Below are 17,316 nucleotides of genomic sequence, written 5' to 3'. Positions count from 1 at the left end.
TGAAAGAATTTGAAGGGCAGGGAAGAGTCACATACAGTCCCCATCCCTGAAGGTGAGGTGGTGACCTTTCACCCACCCCTCATTGCCATGCCCAAGGCATAAAGCTCCACTCAGCAGACATCTGCAATGCCATGGAAATAAGCCCCTAGGAGAGGGGCATTCCTGAGGACAAACAACTACTCTTAGGTCACACATATTCTGAGAAAAGGAATACATTTTCACAGTATTCTCCCTTAGGACCTTAATGTTTTTTTAGAACTAGAGTATCAGGAAAGCATATACCTCGTGGAGGCTGGAGATGGGCTGAAAGCAGCATCCAGCCATCTGGTGCAGCAGGTTGGACTATCAGAGACATAGGTATGAAGCTAAGCTCTGTTTCCAATCCTGACTTATAACTGTGATTTAGAGAAGGGAGCCTCCTTACACTTCAGTTCCATCTCTATAAAACAGGATGCGACCATTTTACATCTACTTCACGAAGAATAAGGTTATGTATAGACTGCCAAAGACGGTTTGGACATCTCAAAAGTAGCAACTTATCCCTACGTAGTGATTTTGGACAGTGGTAGTAGTGATAAGTGCTTTCATTTTTGCTCCATTAAAGATTTTAAATCTTGATATCTGTGTCCTGGTTCTATATTCTGTGCTTCCGTTAAGGAAAAGCTACGCCAACTGCGAGACAACATTATTGGGAAAAGGCCAGAAGATGAAAACGCCTATGGTGAGTACAAGTTGCCTGCTCTTCAAAAGATGAGAATGAGATTGAGTAGAAATGAAGGAACTGGAAATTCAGGTCAAATCATTACTTCCCACTCTTTGAGCTGGGGACTTAATCTCTCTGGTTCCTTCTCTGCAAAGCAGGGTTACTCACATGTCCCTCGGGAGTGCTCTACTGACCCAGACTGAGCAGTGCTCTACTGACCCAGACTGAGCAGGCAAAGCTCACCACTTCCATGTGTTTTCTATGTCACTTCCAAATAAGATTATCTTGTTCCTATGTTGTTTGTTTGTTTGTTTGTTTTTTGGGGTCACTATATGGAGAATCAAATAGGTGGCTCACTCCTAGACAATTAAGTCTCACAATTTATCCACATATGGATCATTTAACCTACCATTTACCGGGTTGGTCTCCCTCGAAGTCCTATGGTTCTTGACAGTGCAGGTTTATAGGGAAACACTGGTGTTAAGAGACTCGATATCTTTAAGATGGCAAATCTCCTCCAGACATGAATAACACACTCCATAATTGCAAGTAAGCTATGCCATCAATATGTGGCCACTCCTTCACCAAACCTCCCATCTTGCCAGAACTAATTTAAAACAACTACTAAGGACAAGCACTTAAAAATTCTCATCCATCCACTACATATACATGTTGCATAACTTTTAGGCTGTACATCATGTGGAGAGCCACTGTGTGGAATTCACTCTCCATATGTTATTGTATTGATATTTGTTTTCCCTGGAGAGAAAAATTTAAGCCTTTCTATAAATGGTTTCTAAACTAGAAGTGCACTTTGTAAAATAATTAACATCATAAGCAAGAGGTTCATTTATATAAAACTGAGATCTACAAACTTATATTACTATGTGAAAAAAAACCTCTTAACAACGAATAAACTTACAAATTTTATAAATAATTTTATAAAATATGTAAAATATTAGCTATCATATCTAAAAGCACATATTGAATACTAGTATTTCTTACAATATTCATACTAGATAGCTTTTGTTTATATCTATAAGTAAGGAAATAGATTTGAGAAACTGGAAAAAAACAGACAGATCAGAATCTTTCATACAGTTTTTGTTTGAATTAAAAAATCAACACCAATGTCTTAGCAAAGAATCAGTTCTCTTATCAGCCACAGTGGAACAAACAGCACCAGGCAGACACTCCCATTTTATAAAATGCTAATCGTTATGAAAGACAAACAAGTGATTCTAAGAGGTGAGCAATAAGCAGGTGAAGCTATATTGTCGAACCAGTGCCCACGTCCCTGCCAAAGGAGCATTAACGGACTGTGTGAGAGCAAGGCATGTCAGTCCTGTGACTTTGGGAATGTGGAGAGATCAGAGTTGTGACAACTGGGTTTCCTGGGGTGTGCACTGAACTGAACAAGAGTGGGACACACACACACACACACACACACACACACACAGAAGGGAGAGAGAGAAAGAGAGAGAGAGAGAGAGAGAGAGAGAGAGAGAGCGCATATCCAGAGGGAGATTGAATGGAGCTAGACAGAAGCTCCTGGGAAAAGCCTTTTTTCCTGACTTATCAGAGTGGCCCCATCTTAACGCTTCCCTGAAACCTCCAAGACCTACTGTACTAGGACTGTGACATAGAGTAACCTCTATTAAAGATATGCCCGACAACCCCGAAACCCAACTATATAATCCACAGAAGCACAGTCCTCAGGCCTTATGAGATACTTAGGGGTTTCTCTTGGTGGATATTGAAAAAAAAAAGCCAAAAATAAAATCAAACCTGTAGAGAAGCTGTATACTAAAACAAGATTCCACAGAGAACCCAAGGATATAAGACACATAATATTCAAAATTCCACCAAAATAACTAAAAGTTATTTAGCAATAAATAGCAATCCATACTAAAATCACAGAATGTCCTCCATAGTAAGAAACCGATAGTCCTATATTGACCTTTGTATAAAAGGTCATAAAACCTCTTATAAGCATGCAAATGATGACTTTAAAAGGGGATAAACATAAAATAACATGAAATGTTTTTAATTATTAAGATAGCCAAGTGAAAAATTATAGAAATCAAAAAATTGTAGAAAGCAACATTAAAATATAAGAAACCTTTTCTAGATGAAATCAGTATATCATATATAAGTAACCATTATTGAACATGAAGATGGATTAATATAATTTGCCCAATGTTAGAAAAAATATAAATTATATATAGAGGAAAATCTTAAGAATACTAACTAATATCTTGTCAGAATCAATGAAGAATTAAAGACCATATTGTAGTATCTTCAAAAACTGACAAAAGAAAAGTAGAGAGAAAAGAGAAGAGAAGGAAGGAAGGAAGGAAGGAAGGAAGGAAGGAAGAAAAGAAAAGACAGACTTCCACAGAAAATATCCTTGAACTTTTGGTGAAATAATAATGTTTGTAGATAAATGTAATTGCCAGGATCTACAGAAAAAATACAATGTAATAAATATTAAAGAATTTCATATAGGTAGAAAGAAATAGTAACAGAAATAAATTCAGATTCACATTAAGGGAATAAAAACATTAAAAATCATACAAATAAGGTATTTATAAACTTATGTTTTCTGTCTTTTGGTAAATTTTTTAATGACAACAATTTAAGGGAAAATTTACATATAAGTTGTAGGTTAGAATATGTCAAGGTTGAAGATATTTCAATAGTACCACAGAGTATAGATACAGCTAAATGGAATTATGTGAAATTTTATACATGATAAAGTATAAAGTATATAGACTGGGAAAAATCAATTAAAACACAAGATGAAGGGGGTAAAATAGGAACTGTGAGGGGGTGTAAGGCAGGAAACAAAAGGGGGCTCTGTTATCTCAGAGTAGCTTAAAAATTTGAACCAAACAACAATTTAAAAACAAAAGTAAGAGACTAGAGATGAGGTTCATCAGTAAGAAGCACTCGCTGCTCCTGCAGTGGACTGCAAGCCACCCACATGGCTTCCCAGCACCCACGTGACTTCCCAGCACCCACATGGCTTCCCAGCACCCACGTGACTTCCCAGCACCCACGTGGCTTCCCAGCACCCACATGGTGGTTCACAACCGTCTCTTCTCAGGGTTCGGTCTCCCTCTTCTGCTCTGCATGAGAACTGCTTGCATTTATCACACATTAGGGCAAACACTCACACACATAAAAAATAACAAAGAAGCAAACCTAGGAAATCAGTGAAGGAAGTTAATTGGGATACTAAGAAGCATTTAATTCTGAAGAATCATGAACATTGCAAAATTGGTACATAACCAAGTGGATAGCAAAAATGCAAGAATAATAATAGTGGTAGTATATTAAGTCAATCGATATCAATAATTGTGCTCAATCGAAATGGATTAAACACTTCGTTTTAAAAGAATGTGTTTATGTTACACACAAAAAGAATATCTAAATATAGACGGTATAAAAAAAAACATATATTTTGAATGAAGGCTTGATACCTAAAAGGTGAAGTCTACCACCACACTAACAGATAAGAAAGCCTGAATGGCCATGTTAAGTCAGGACAAGATAATCTGAAGATAAACCCCATGGCAAGAGATAAAAGAATACATGGAATAAGAATAAAGTGTAACAGGCGAGATATTTCTATCTTCTTTGTTACAGGTATGCTTATAAATTTTATCACAGCCAATGGAGCAAAATTTGGCAATACTCAGAAATGTTCTCACGTTTTCTCAGTAGTTAACTGATTATCTGACAGAAATCAATAAGGAGACAGAGACGTGAATCACAACTAATTCAACCAATTTGGCCTTTACTGAAGAAGGCATAAACACACTGAGCTCGCACATTGGCTTAAGGTGTGCTTGCACGTGTCCTTCTCAGCATGCAGCCCGTGCTGAGTCCTCAAAAGCTGCAGTACCTTCAGGAAGATCAAAGCGTTAGAGAATGTTTTCTACGTATTGCAGATTTATTCTAAGTATGTAAGAATCAAAACAATGTCTCAAAAATGACCTTTTGTCAAATCAAAATTATAGAAAATTAAAAACTGTAGAGTGAAGCAAACGGCAGTTAACAGTTCAACGAGGGAAATTCATGGTCACAAAAGCAAAAAGCGTATACTTCTTTCTGTGTGGCTTTTTTAAGGGATTACTAATATCTTATATAATTAAGGAACACTGATTGATTAGGGAACTGGAAGAAGAGGAAATGTAAACAGAGTTAAAGAAAGTGGAGTTACAAAGATTGTAAGAAGAGAATATATAAACAGGGAGTTTTGTAATACACACACACAGAAAAAAAAATGATGGAGAAAAGTGTGCTTCACTTTAGATTCGTCTCTCCACACGGCTGTAGTATAACAATTTCAAAGCTTCATGTAGTATAGGATTGGTCCAACGAATAAATATACTACAGATAATGGCAGGTTCCTGTGGTCAGAGATAGGAGAATAAGCTGTGTTAAAAGGAGGCTGATAGGAATCTCATGAAGGACCATCAGATTCAGAGGCAAAAGACAGCACATTATGGCTGCTCACGTACACATTTCAGATGGGTAAGTATAGAAGTAAACACACACGCACACAAAAATACACATGCACACACACACACAATCATATATTCACATATACATCTCTCTGCTAAGAGGATCTAAGAAGACTCAAAACCTAGCTCTTACGAACACACCTAACCCCCAGATCTTAATTTACAAAAGCAAGCAGCCAGCACCTGCATAAAAGCTGTGTGACATCATTAATGTGCAAGAAAAGACAAGGGAGCATCAATGAGAGGCCAGTGAACAGCTGTCTGTCAGGCTTGCAGAGGCGGCCAGACCACCCTAAGTATGGGTTAGATTTGGAACCGGATATGCGCGATTGCTGATGGAAGGTCAAAGTGCATAATGACTTTGAAAAAGTCAGATACATGCTTAGTGTGTGGTCTGGTGATTCCAGCCCTGGATATTTTTCTAATACAAGTAAAACCTTGTATTAACCAAAAAAAACAAAAAAACAAAAAAAATTATTCAGAAAATCTATGGGAGTTTGATTCATCATACCTAGAAACAACCAGAATGTCAACAGCAACATACATTAGTACATTGTGCCTGTATTTATGTTGTGGTACTACCTAAACAATGAGAATGAATCATGTGCTCTTCTCTCTCTGCTGTGCCCTTCCTTTCTCTGTCTCTTCCTCCCCATCTCCTTCTTGCCCCATGGTGACTTCCCTGGCTTTGGTCCTTGGAGCCACTGAACTCACCCACCTAATAGTAGCTTCCCAATAAACCTTCCCTCAATATAATATAAAATAAAAAAGAATGAATGTTTCTACAACACACAACCTAAGTGAACCCCAACCTGTGTACTACTGAGTGAAAGACACCAGACATAAGGCAGGGCATGCTGTAAGGTTCAAACTTGCCTCCTTTCTAGATTAAACTAGTCTAAGGGACACTAATCTGTAGAAGTGAATAGCAGAGCTGAGGCTGGGAGGAATAACATTCTTGTGAGGATTAATAAGGGACTCTGAGTCTATATTCCATGCCTAGGAAACCTATTGGACCAGTAGGCACATCGTTATGGATTTGTTTTAAAGATCATGAGTTTGTACACTTAGAAATGGCTAAAATGTATAATATGCAGGCATCTTAAAAATGTAGATTTCTATAACAAATGGTGTATTTCAGAACTAAAGGAATATCAATGCATAGAAAGCAGGGTTCCATCAGTGGTCGAACAAGATAAAAAAACACCTCAGGACAAGTGTCAGAAAAATAAGTAATGAGAGGCTTGGTTTCTCTCAGTATTCAGAGGTAAGATTAGTCTTCTCAGCTTGTTGTAAATTTAAATCACCACAAGGACATAAAGCCATCGAACATTAAAAATGGTCTCTTGGGGGTAACTATTAAACAAACCTCACAGAATATGTTTTGTTTTGTCTTGTCTTGTAGATAAACTGACCATTGTGCACCATCCGAGTGGTAAGTGTTAAGTATTAAATGAAGGATTTAAACTAAAGCAAAGTACACCTTAAATGTTTTTAATTGATTTGAACCTAGTAGTTCTATGTCGATGTACAGCTTTGCAGAGATGGCATATTTATGTGTAGAACCATCTGACATAAAAAAAAATAAAAGCGTGCTGTCTCTACAGCAAAGAGGGGCTTTGTGATTTGACCAATTGTGTCCTTTGGCACATAACTTAAGCTCTTCATCTTTATCTGGTATTATTCTTTAATTACCAAAGTATTAGGTCTGGCATTTTCAAACTTGATTTGTGTTTGTTGATCTTTCTCCCCTCTTTTGTCCTATCCTACTGTCTGCCCCACTTACACAGCACCACTCTCCCTAGCCTTCTTTCCAGTTTCTTAGTCCACTTGTTCAACTCTTCTCTCTCTCTCTCTCTCTCTCTCTCTCTCTCTCTCTCTCTCTCTCTCTCTCTCCCTCCCTCCCTCCCTCCCTCCCTCCCTCCCTCCCTTTTTCAGCACCTCTTGTTCCCTCTCACGGTCCTGTCACTGCCTACCTGCATGCCCACAGCCTACCTACATGTATATATACAACTAGAATCATACAAGATAGCACACAAAGTTTTCCATTGGGCTCCTAGAAGGAAATTTTTCATTATAGATCCTTTCATGTCTTCAGTTTATTCCTACCTATGGTTTGGTTGTTTGAGATGTTGTGAAAGGAATATTTTCTCCAAATTTCTTTCTTAGAAAAATTGTCATTGGAATATATGAAAGCTGATGGCTTCTCTCTTTTGGTTTTCAATCCTGCAACATTTTGCCACATGTTTATTAGATCTCAGTTTTCTTGTGGAGGTAGCAGGGTCTTTTGATTATAAAATCATGTTGTAAATAAGACTAATTTAACTTCTTATCCTATTTTTAACCTTTTTATGCCTTTATCCTCTCTAGTTGTTCTAGTACTTTCAACACCATATTAAAAAGTAGTGGAGTGAGTACTAATGCCATACCTCAGATTTTAGAATGAATGCTTTCAGATTGTTCATATGAGGTATAATATTGGCTATAACTTTGATATATATATGTTTTATTCTTTAATTAGAAATTATTAGATATGGCACTTTCAAACATGATTTGTCTCTATTGATATATATCAACAAAAATATATATGAAAGCAATAGTTATATATACAAACACATGTATGTATATATGCATATATTTACATGAATATATATATAGTCTTTATTATTTTGAAGAACTTCTTTCTAATTTTTCTAGAATGGATATCATGTGAACTTTGATACATGCCATTTCCGCATCTCTTGAGTTGATCATGTAGCTTCTGTCCTCAATTTTATTTACATATCATACCTAGTGATTTGAATATGTGTGACTGAAAGGACAACCTACTTGGTCATGGTGATTGATTTTTCTCCATCAATTCAATTTTATTTGCAAGATTTTTCTTTTTTTTTTTTTTTTTTGGTTCTTTTTTCTTTTTTTCGGAGCTGGGGACTGAACCCAGGGCCTTGTGCTTCCTAGGTAAGCGCTCTACCACTGAGCTAAATCCCCAGCCCCAAGATTTTTCTTAAATTCATGTCTTCTCATGAATGAATCAGTCTTAAACTTTTCTTAATTTTTCTTTTCCATATAAATTCATCAAGGAAATGAGTCTGAAGTTTTCTTTTTACCATGGCCATGTCCTGTTCTGGCGTTAGGTTGATAATGGCTTCATAGAGTGAGTCTGAGCCTTTGCCTTTACTCTGTCTTCCTTGGAACATCGTGAGAAATATCGGTGTCAAGTCCTTCTGAAATGTGTGGCTGAATTCAACAGTGAATCTTTTCAGTTGTGGCTTTCCTTTGTAGAGATTTTTCTCAACCTTGTTCGATGTCTCAAAGAGTGACTCTTCTTTATTCGATGTGTTTTCCCTTGATCATGTCCCTGTTATTTTTTCCTCTACTCTTTATTCCTGCCATCTATTGTGTTTAATTTAGGTTTGGCTTGTGTTCAAGAGACTTTGGAAATATCATTATGGTATTTATTTGACATTTCTCTTATTTTTTTACTACCACGACGCATAGCTATAAACTTTCTTTTAGGGCTGTCTTAGCTGAATTTAGAGGAATGTGGAAAGGCACACCACTGAATTTTGTTGGTGGTGGTTTTGTTTTTGTTGTTTTGTGTCATTTCTGAATTTTTTCTAGGTGGTTGTTTATATTTTTATTCCATTGTAGCCTGGTAAGATACAAGGAATCATCCCAATAGAGTAATTTTTTATTTAATAATAACTTTGTCATAGGATGTGATCAATATAAAGATCTATATCATTAGAATTGAATAGTCTACTACTATTATTGTGGTGGTGCCTATTTGATCTCTTATGCTTTTAGTGTTTGTTGTATAACATACAATATGCAGTTCATACATGCATATTTATAGTTGTTAAATCTGCATAATAAATATTTTTGTTAATATGTAAGGTCCCTCCTTATTTCTTCTGACTAGTTTTGGTCTGATGTCTGCTTTAGCAAGCATGGTAATTGCTATGCTTGCATACTCATGGCTCCCTTTGATTGGTTTTACATCCTTTTACACTCAGTTTTTGGATGCCTTTGCTGGGTGAGTGAACTTTTGGAGGCAAAAGATAATTGAACCTCGTTTTTAAATCCAGTCAGCTAGCCTGTGACTTGTTAGAAAGTTGGGAACATTTAAATTTACTGACGATATAGGTTTGCTATTTCCCATTGTTGTGGTTGGCTGCATTAGTGTCTTTTCTTTTTGCTGTATTATTGTTTGAGGTCTGCTGGTTAGCTAGCTGTGAGGGACTGAATCGACCCCTTACTACCTCTTACTAGTGTGTTCACCTCATGGCATGAAGTCATTCCTGTGTTCTCATGAATGAATCAGTCTCAGTTTTTTATCTGCAAAATATAAATGAGAAATGTACACAGGAATTTGTTATAAAGGACAATAATCATTTATGGAACCAGATTCTGATGGTTGACAAATGGAAGTCACTGATAGAAGAAATTAAATTTGTGCAATTCTCAACATAATGATTCATATGAATGTGATGAGACAAGAAATATATAAAAAAATTGGGAGGAAAAAGAAAAGTTAGAAGCCGCCAGATAAAGAGCTGTTGAACAACCAGCCTAAACCAGTAACTGGGAGAAGGAGAAGCAGTAGAACTGTACCCTGTGGCTAGGCTGGAAATGGGGCGCTCATGGTAACACTATGGACACATCATGAGCTACCAGTGCAGAGCCTAAAAACTGTGCTTTGTAACTGGCCAGTCCTGTCAAATACTGAGAAAGAAATAAAAGGATTTAGTGACGTAGAGGTTGTTACTTCTAAGATTTGAAAATTTACAATATACAGCTCAAGTAAGTCTATATGGAAATAATGTTCAGTTCACCAAGAGTACTTACTCCTTTAATTATTATCTGTCGAATAATTTTTCCATTTAATACTCATATCCAGGTCTCTGTGTTACTGTAATTTATGAAGAAATCAGTTAAGGTATATGTTATTAATGGCATAAATAGTAAAAGTCTGTATTTATAGGTAATACTGCCCACAATGAAAAAATGCTGTACAACAGCCCCTTCAACAGTAAGGTAGGTTGTGTTAACTTTATTCTTTTAATGCAAAGGAAGACTTTCTCTGTTAAGTAACATAAATTTTTCCATCGTGCCTATTCTTTGAACCAATATGATTCAGACAAGTTAGATATACATTCAATTTAATAGCCATGAGTACTAATTTAGGGAAATTTTTTAGAAAAAATAAAGACAGAATTCTTAGGAGGAAAAGCCCAGTGTGTCCATGAAAAATAAATGTTAGAGGAATTAAATTTATCAGTTCTAAAAATATAAATAGAAAGAGAATTTTATTTGGGAAGTAGAGTCATTATGGACAACTTATACGAAATGTGCCCCAAAAAAATAGTGATTTTGCAAATTTCAGCATTTCATATCATAAATAAGAAATTGCTAAGAGCATAAGAAGAACATTAAGCCATGAGAGCATGACTGGAAAACAAGATACTTCAAGACAATGTAGTGTCCTGCCTGCAGATTCTTTATGAAAAGCACAGTGTTGCTCCAGTTGGCACATGTGACACCAGAAATGAGCATGGTTGTCCAGAGTGACGTTGCCCTCGGATTTCTTGCTAAAGTGCAAGATTAAAAGTCCCTGGCAAACTTCCTAAAGAAAGCATTTTAGTTTTTCAAATTAGAACTAACCCTTTTAGCTATTTTGTTTCAAATAAATAATATTTTCCATAAAATTCATTCATACTTGAAAATAAATTGAAGTGTTTACATTTCTGTATTTCATGAACCACTATAGAATATGTCAACTATTTACTCACTGGAGTGGAGAAATGGAAACTTCAGTGAAGTGCAAGAGTTTATAAAATGGTTTTCCAAAGAGCTTTGTTAAAATCTGAAGGAATATATATTTTAATATATATACTTATATATATATATATATATACACACACACACAATCATATATACATATACATGTGTGTATATACATATGCGTTTTAACCTATACTTTTATACTTAAAATGTATATATTTACTTTTCAAAATCTATTTATTAAAACATAAAAATTTTGGATGAGATAGCATCTAAGTTCCCAATGTTTAATGACACACATTTAAAATTAAAATTAAAACAAACTTTGAGCCACACACATTGCTTTGGCCTGTAATCCCAGCACTGGGCTTGCCGAGGGATGCAGGGAGCAAATGCCTGGTCAGCCTAGATGACACAGGGAGGTCATGTGATAAAACAGATTAAACCCTAAGATTCTGGTGCAGCTGAACTTTGCTCTGATTGATTCCTTTTAAGATAGAGGGTTGTCTACAAGTTATCTTATAAAGATGTTCTTCCCAGAACTGTGAATGGTAGCATGTTTCCTTGTTGACCCTTAAAATGAAAAAGCCTGGGTGTTTTGTCATTTCTATTATTACTTTTTAGTTTCCTGCTCGAATCCAAGTTGAAAAGGAATTTGGTTTCTGCTGCAAAAAAGATCATTAAAAAAGGTAACATAGTAACATCATTTCTTAAGAAACCTAAACTGGGGGTGTTAGGATTTCAATCAATAATTTAAGAATCAAGAGTCTTTAAATATTTTATTTTCTCTGGAGAGAATAAACGTGTGATTTTGTTTTGTTCTGTTTTTGCTTTGGGGTATTTTTTTAACTAAAGAAAAATGTTCCTTAAGAAAGATTTATAAATGGGCTGACTTTATACTAAGTAATAAATGTCCAGTGATGGGTGATTCACCATTCCCTAATCCATCTCTTGTGATCTTGTTTTCAGACTATTATAATCAAACTCAAGAATCTGCAAACATTTTGTATCTAAGTGATTCTGGAATATCTGGTCTCCAGGGCTAATCCATGTGTACAAGGACACAAGCATGCCTTTGGATTTCAGGATGTGTTAGCACCACAATTTATTGGTACTATACCAATTCACATGGATAGCAAAAGATGGAGATTTATAGCTTTCTCTGAAAATCCATTCATTTTTTACAACTTTTGCCACTGACACCCCTAGTTTTCTCATCTTGAAAATTAAAGGAAAAATTCAGCAACATTAAATGCAGTCGAGCAAAATTATGGAACCAAATGGTATAGATTATTCTTCCCATTCTTCCTTTCTTTCAACTAAGAACTTACTATATATTTGCCTTTTAAATGACAATCTGCTGTCTGCCTTTCTCACATTTGGGGCCATAATGTTCTTGTGATATCATGTTTTTAGATATTTTATTTAGTGCCTACTTGCATGTACTTTTGAAATGTACTTTGATTCACATTTTTCCTTAATTGATGATGTTTTGTGTTTGATGCTAAGAAAGTGCTCTGCCAGTGAACCAGTCTTCAGGCCTCTGCATTGTTTTCTGAAATCATGCTAGTTTTATTAGTTAATGGTGTGCACGTGGGTATTTCACAACATGGATGCATCACACATTGGCTGTGTTCATCCTCTACTCTTCTAGAAGGCCTTTTCCCACTCGGTTCTGTCCCCATGTCCTCACTAAATGTCTTTCTCTAAAATTAAAATATATTTTTTGAAAATTGTGTTTTTTTATTATCAAGACCCTGTGACTTTGTCTGCCTATTTCATAGAAACAGTTTGCCAACTTAGAGTACAGTTCAAGTTTATCACACTGATTTTCGTGTAAAATGCTACCAATCAGTTGAATGTTTAAAACTATTTCTGATTCTCCAAAATAAGTTTTTCAGGATTAAGCACTAAATTTTCCTCTTTGTCATCTTAAAGTATCAAACAAACAAACAAAATAATATGGTTAATTTCAGGAATGATGTATTAGAACAAATACGAGTGATTGTTTATCTAGTTTCCAAATAGTGATGGGAATATCTACCTAAAGACTGTATTATGTTTCTCAGGTCTATTAACATTTCCAAATAATTTGGTTTATAGAAACACCTCCTAATATAAGATGCTTCTGACTGTGACATATAGAAATTCAATCCAGTTTCACATTCAGCATTTCAGAAATGCCAGAGGTTGCACATACATTTCCATAGGTTGTCTCTGTCTCATCCAAAGAATTGGGGAAACCAATAGAAAAATTGATATATTTTCCAGATCCTTCAACAATCTGTGACCAAAGCCAATGGTTAAAAACATTGACTTTATTTTTATTTAAAATTTGAAATTCGATGCTGCATAAAGTGGCAACTTTAATAATTGTAGCATGTTCATTTTCTTCTCTGAGATTCAATCATATATGAGTGAGAGAGAAAGCCTGGATTTTATTCAAGTCTTAATGCCAAGACCTAATGTTAGACCTCCCCCCCAGTTCTACCCTTTTGAACTGGGATGGCATAAACTAAAGATTGCCAGAGTGGTGTCTTTTCAGGCACTCTGTGGCAGTTGGAATATGACTACTTCATCAAGACAAAGAGGCATGACAAAGGTAAGCTAGGAATAACTCACACTCTCCATAAAGTCCCTTCATTTACTATGGCTCCTATCCTTGACCCAGCAGCCTTTGCCCAATAGGGAAATGGTTTGAGAAGGTTGAAGAGAGGGGAGTAGTGGATTGTTCTCTTCCCACGTGTTGCAAGAAAGTAACAGATAAAAATGAAGACGAGATGAAGGGAGGGTAAGGATACACTAACAGTGGGGATGACCTGGCTGTAAGTGCCAGGATAAAGAGTACACAGAATGGGAGAATTACATTCCACAAACCCTTTCACTTAGTAGGGAAGGAAAGGAATTTAAGAAGAAATGCAAACAAATCCATGTGCTCCTGAAACCATCACTATCCTTCCCTCAGAGCTGTCCTGAGATGGGACTGACACCTAATAAGTCTCCAAACAAATCAAAATGTTTAACAGAGCAAATAAAGTGGGCAGAGTGCAGTCCCTTCAGGATATAGGTGGCTAAATATAGAAGACATCTAACACAAGGGTTCTGTGCTTGCTGTTCCAGACTGCACTTCTTCAGATGCCTCGACTTCTTACTTAGTATAAAATACTTAAGGTGCAAGGTGGTTAAGGGAAGTAAATAAGATTGAAGCCCACTGCATACATGTATGATGATATCAGAATGCAAACTGGGGAGGAGGCTCATCAATGTAATGTTACTGCAAGGCATGAGGACTCAAGTTCCAAGAAAAGCCAGGTGCCATGGCACTTTCTGGGCATGCAGGGGGAGGGGACCCTTGGAGCTCGCTGGCTAGCTAAGCTTACCAAATTAGTGAGCTACAGCTCACTAAGAGACCCTATTGCAGGAAGAAAGGTAGAAAATTACAGAAGAAGATATGTGACATCAACCTCTGGCCTGCACAGACACACAGTCCCTGCATATATACACACCTGTCCAAATACAGTGAATAAATATAATAAAACCCATAACTTTGGACAATTAACATATGCTGATTTTCAAAAGAATTCTCTCAATATATACTAGGGTTTTGAAGGTTAATCATTTCCTATTTCTCTCTTTCTAAATTTGTTTAAAACCCATGTTGTTTATAATGTATCCATCTAATAACTTCTCCCATTGATAGACACCAGTGAACTCACTGTGTCTATGACTCATCATTTCCATCATTCTATGGCCTTCTTTCAATCCCCTGTCATTTGATAGCCTTACATGAGCTGAACATAGTCTTCAAATCTTTATTAAATTTGTTCTTTGACAATTCTGTATATGTATATAAAACATTCTGGTGACACTTATTTTCTATCCTATCCCTCTTTCTTACTAATAAATCCCTTCCTCATTGTGTTCATTCCATTATCCACTAAATTTAGCTACGGCCCTCTGTGTGACCACAGGCTATCCATTAGAGCCTAATAGACCTACTGGGAGGTACACAATTGAACTATAAATGCCCCTCCCCCAGAATCCACCAGCAGTCAATAGCATAGCAGAGAGGGGTTCTCTCCAAGAGCCCCTCCCCATTCCATGGCATTCCCACTCCTATGAGAGCCAATATCTATCCACACAATTTCAACAGCTGGATTAGTCATACCTTGGAGACAGCATTGTACAATCCTATCTTCACTCCCTTTCTTCACTTACATTCCTTCTGTACATTCTTTCTGCCTCCCATTCCATGATGTTCCCTGAGCTTTAGAACGGATTGTATCAATGTCTTGTTTGTGGCTTAGCCATCAATGTGATCATTAACCTTGGTTGTCAATTTGATTGACTTGAGAGATGCCTGAGAGATTAGAGAAATACATCTGTAGGTATATCTTAGGGTTTTATTGATATGAAGAGACACCTTGACCACGGCAATTCTTATAAAGGGACTGGCTTACAGTTTTAGAGGCTCAGTCATTATTATCATGATGGGAAACACAGAAGCCTATAGGCAGACATGGTGCTAGAGAAGGAGCTGAATATTCTACATCTTGAGTCACAGGCAGCATGGAAAGACTGTTCCATATTGCAGTATCTTGAACTTAGAAGACCTCAAAGCCCACCCCCACACTGACACACTTCCTCCAATAAGACCACATCTCTTAATAGTGCCACTCCCTGTGGGCCAAGCATTCAAAAACAAAAGTCTATAGAGCCTTTCCTATTCAAACCAGCACAGGGTGTGTGTGAGACCATGATTCCATAGATGATCAGATCATGACAGTTTTGACCTCATCTATGGTTTAATCCACTGAGTAGTCTATAGGTTATACACTGTGGAGTTTAATATGTTTCCAGGGGCAAATCCTTTCATGTAGCCCTTGGCTTAGTAAGCACCATGAGGCAAATAGCATGCTTTTTCCCCTGCACACCCTTCTTCTATGGTGTTCTGCCTCACCACAGGCACAAACACACAGAAACCAGTGACTATCCACTTCAGCTTCTGAAACTGTCAGCCAATAACCCTTCCTCCCTTAAGCTGTTTTTCTTAGATACTTGCCACAGCAAGAAGAGTGGCCAAACACACTTACCTTCTCAGGCAGGCCTCTCCTAACATCTCTACCTAACGCCCTTTCCCAGTCCAGCTTTTCCATAGCATGTATCATTGTCTGTCTATCATTATTTTCTATCGTCTCCATCAAAAGAATAAAGCCACATTTTTTTCACAGTTTGCCCTAGACTTAAATTGGTGAGTGGAGTGTGTGAAAAATAAAATGAACAATTTAATAAAAAATAGTGAACAAGGCAGCAGCTCTCTGCTCCCAAACCCCGTGGGAGAGAGACCTCACCGCCTGGTCAGGTGGGCACTCCTGAGGCTGCAGAGCAGAGGAGACCACCAACATTGCCCACCCCTGCCCACATCCCTGGCCCAAGAGGCAACTGTATAAGGCCTCTGGGTTCCCGTAGGGGAGGGCCCAGGAGCGGCAGGACCCCTGCGCCTGAGACACCGCTGGAACCTGAAGGAAACAGACCGGATAAACAGTTCTCTGCACCCAAATCCCGTGGGAGGGAGAGCTAAACCTTCAGAGAGGCAGACACGCCTGGGAAACCAGAAGAGACTGCACTCTGCGCACATCCAGATGCCAGAGGAAAACACCAAACGCCATCTGGAACCCTGGTGCACGGAGGCTCCTGGAAAGAGCGGCGCAGATCTTCCCGGTTGCTGCCGCCGGGGAGAGGACTTAGGCAGTACCCCACGAGCAAACTTGAGCCTTGGAACCACAGGTAGGACCAACTTTTCCCCTGCAAGAAACCTGCCTGGTGAACTCAGGACACACAGAGGCAAAATTCCTCTAGGACCAGGCACTTCCTGTGTTTACTGGAAGTCCCACACCCGCGGACCCCGGCCCGCAGAAGCTCTCTGCTCCCAAACACCGTGGGAGAGAGACCTCACTGCCTGGTCAGGTGGGCACTCCTAAGGCTGCAGAGCGGAAGAGACCACCAACACTGCCCACCCCTGCCCACATCCCTGGCCCAAGAGGAAACGGTATAAGGCCTCTGGGCTCCCGTGGGGGAGGGCCCAGGAGCGGCAGGACCCCTGCCTGAGACACCGCCAGAACCTGAAGGAAACAGACCGGATAAACAGTTCTCTGCACCCAAATCCCGTGGGAGGGAGAGCTGAACCTACAGAGAGGCCGACACGCCTGGGAAACCAGAAGAGACTGCACTCTGCACACACATCTCTGACGCCAGAGGAAAACACCAAATGCCATCTGGAACCCTAGTGCACAG

At 38.0% G+C, this 17,316-nt stretch overlaps 1 protein-coding gene across 5 annotated transcripts in view; it reads left to right on the top strand.

Moving 5' to 3' along the window:
- The window catches only part of Bank1 (B-cell scaffold protein with ankyrin repeats 1), a 270,011-nt gene extending 257,256 nt beyond the window's left edge, over positions 1–12,755 (top strand). For all 5 annotated transcript variants that reach the window (XM_017591004.3, XM_039102804.2, XM_039102806.2 and 2 more), the window contains exons 13-17: positions 658–721; positions 6,641–6,670; positions 10,223–10,275; positions 11,647–11,711; positions 11,992–12,755. In XM_017591004.3, the coding sequence (XP_017446493.1) occupies positions 658–721; positions 6,641–6,670; positions 10,223–10,275; positions 11,647–11,706 (207 nt within the window). In that variant the 3' untranslated portion in view covers positions 11,707–11,711; positions 11,992–12,755. The remainder of the gene's footprint in view (positions 1–657; positions 722–6,640; positions 6,671–10,222; positions 10,276–11,646; positions 11,712–11,991) is intronic.
- Positions 12,756–17,316: the final 4,561 nt, after the last annotated feature.

This window comes from Rattus norvegicus, chromosome 2, assembly GCF_036323735.1.
Source record: "Rattus norvegicus strain BN/NHsdMcwi chromosome 2, GRCr8, whole genome shotgun sequence".
NCBI classification, from domain to species: domain Eukaryota; kingdom Metazoa; phylum Chordata; class Mammalia; order Rodentia; family Muridae; genus Rattus; species Rattus norvegicus.
Note: the sequence above shows the minus strand (reverse complement) of the source record. Positions and strands in the feature narration are given on the sequence as shown.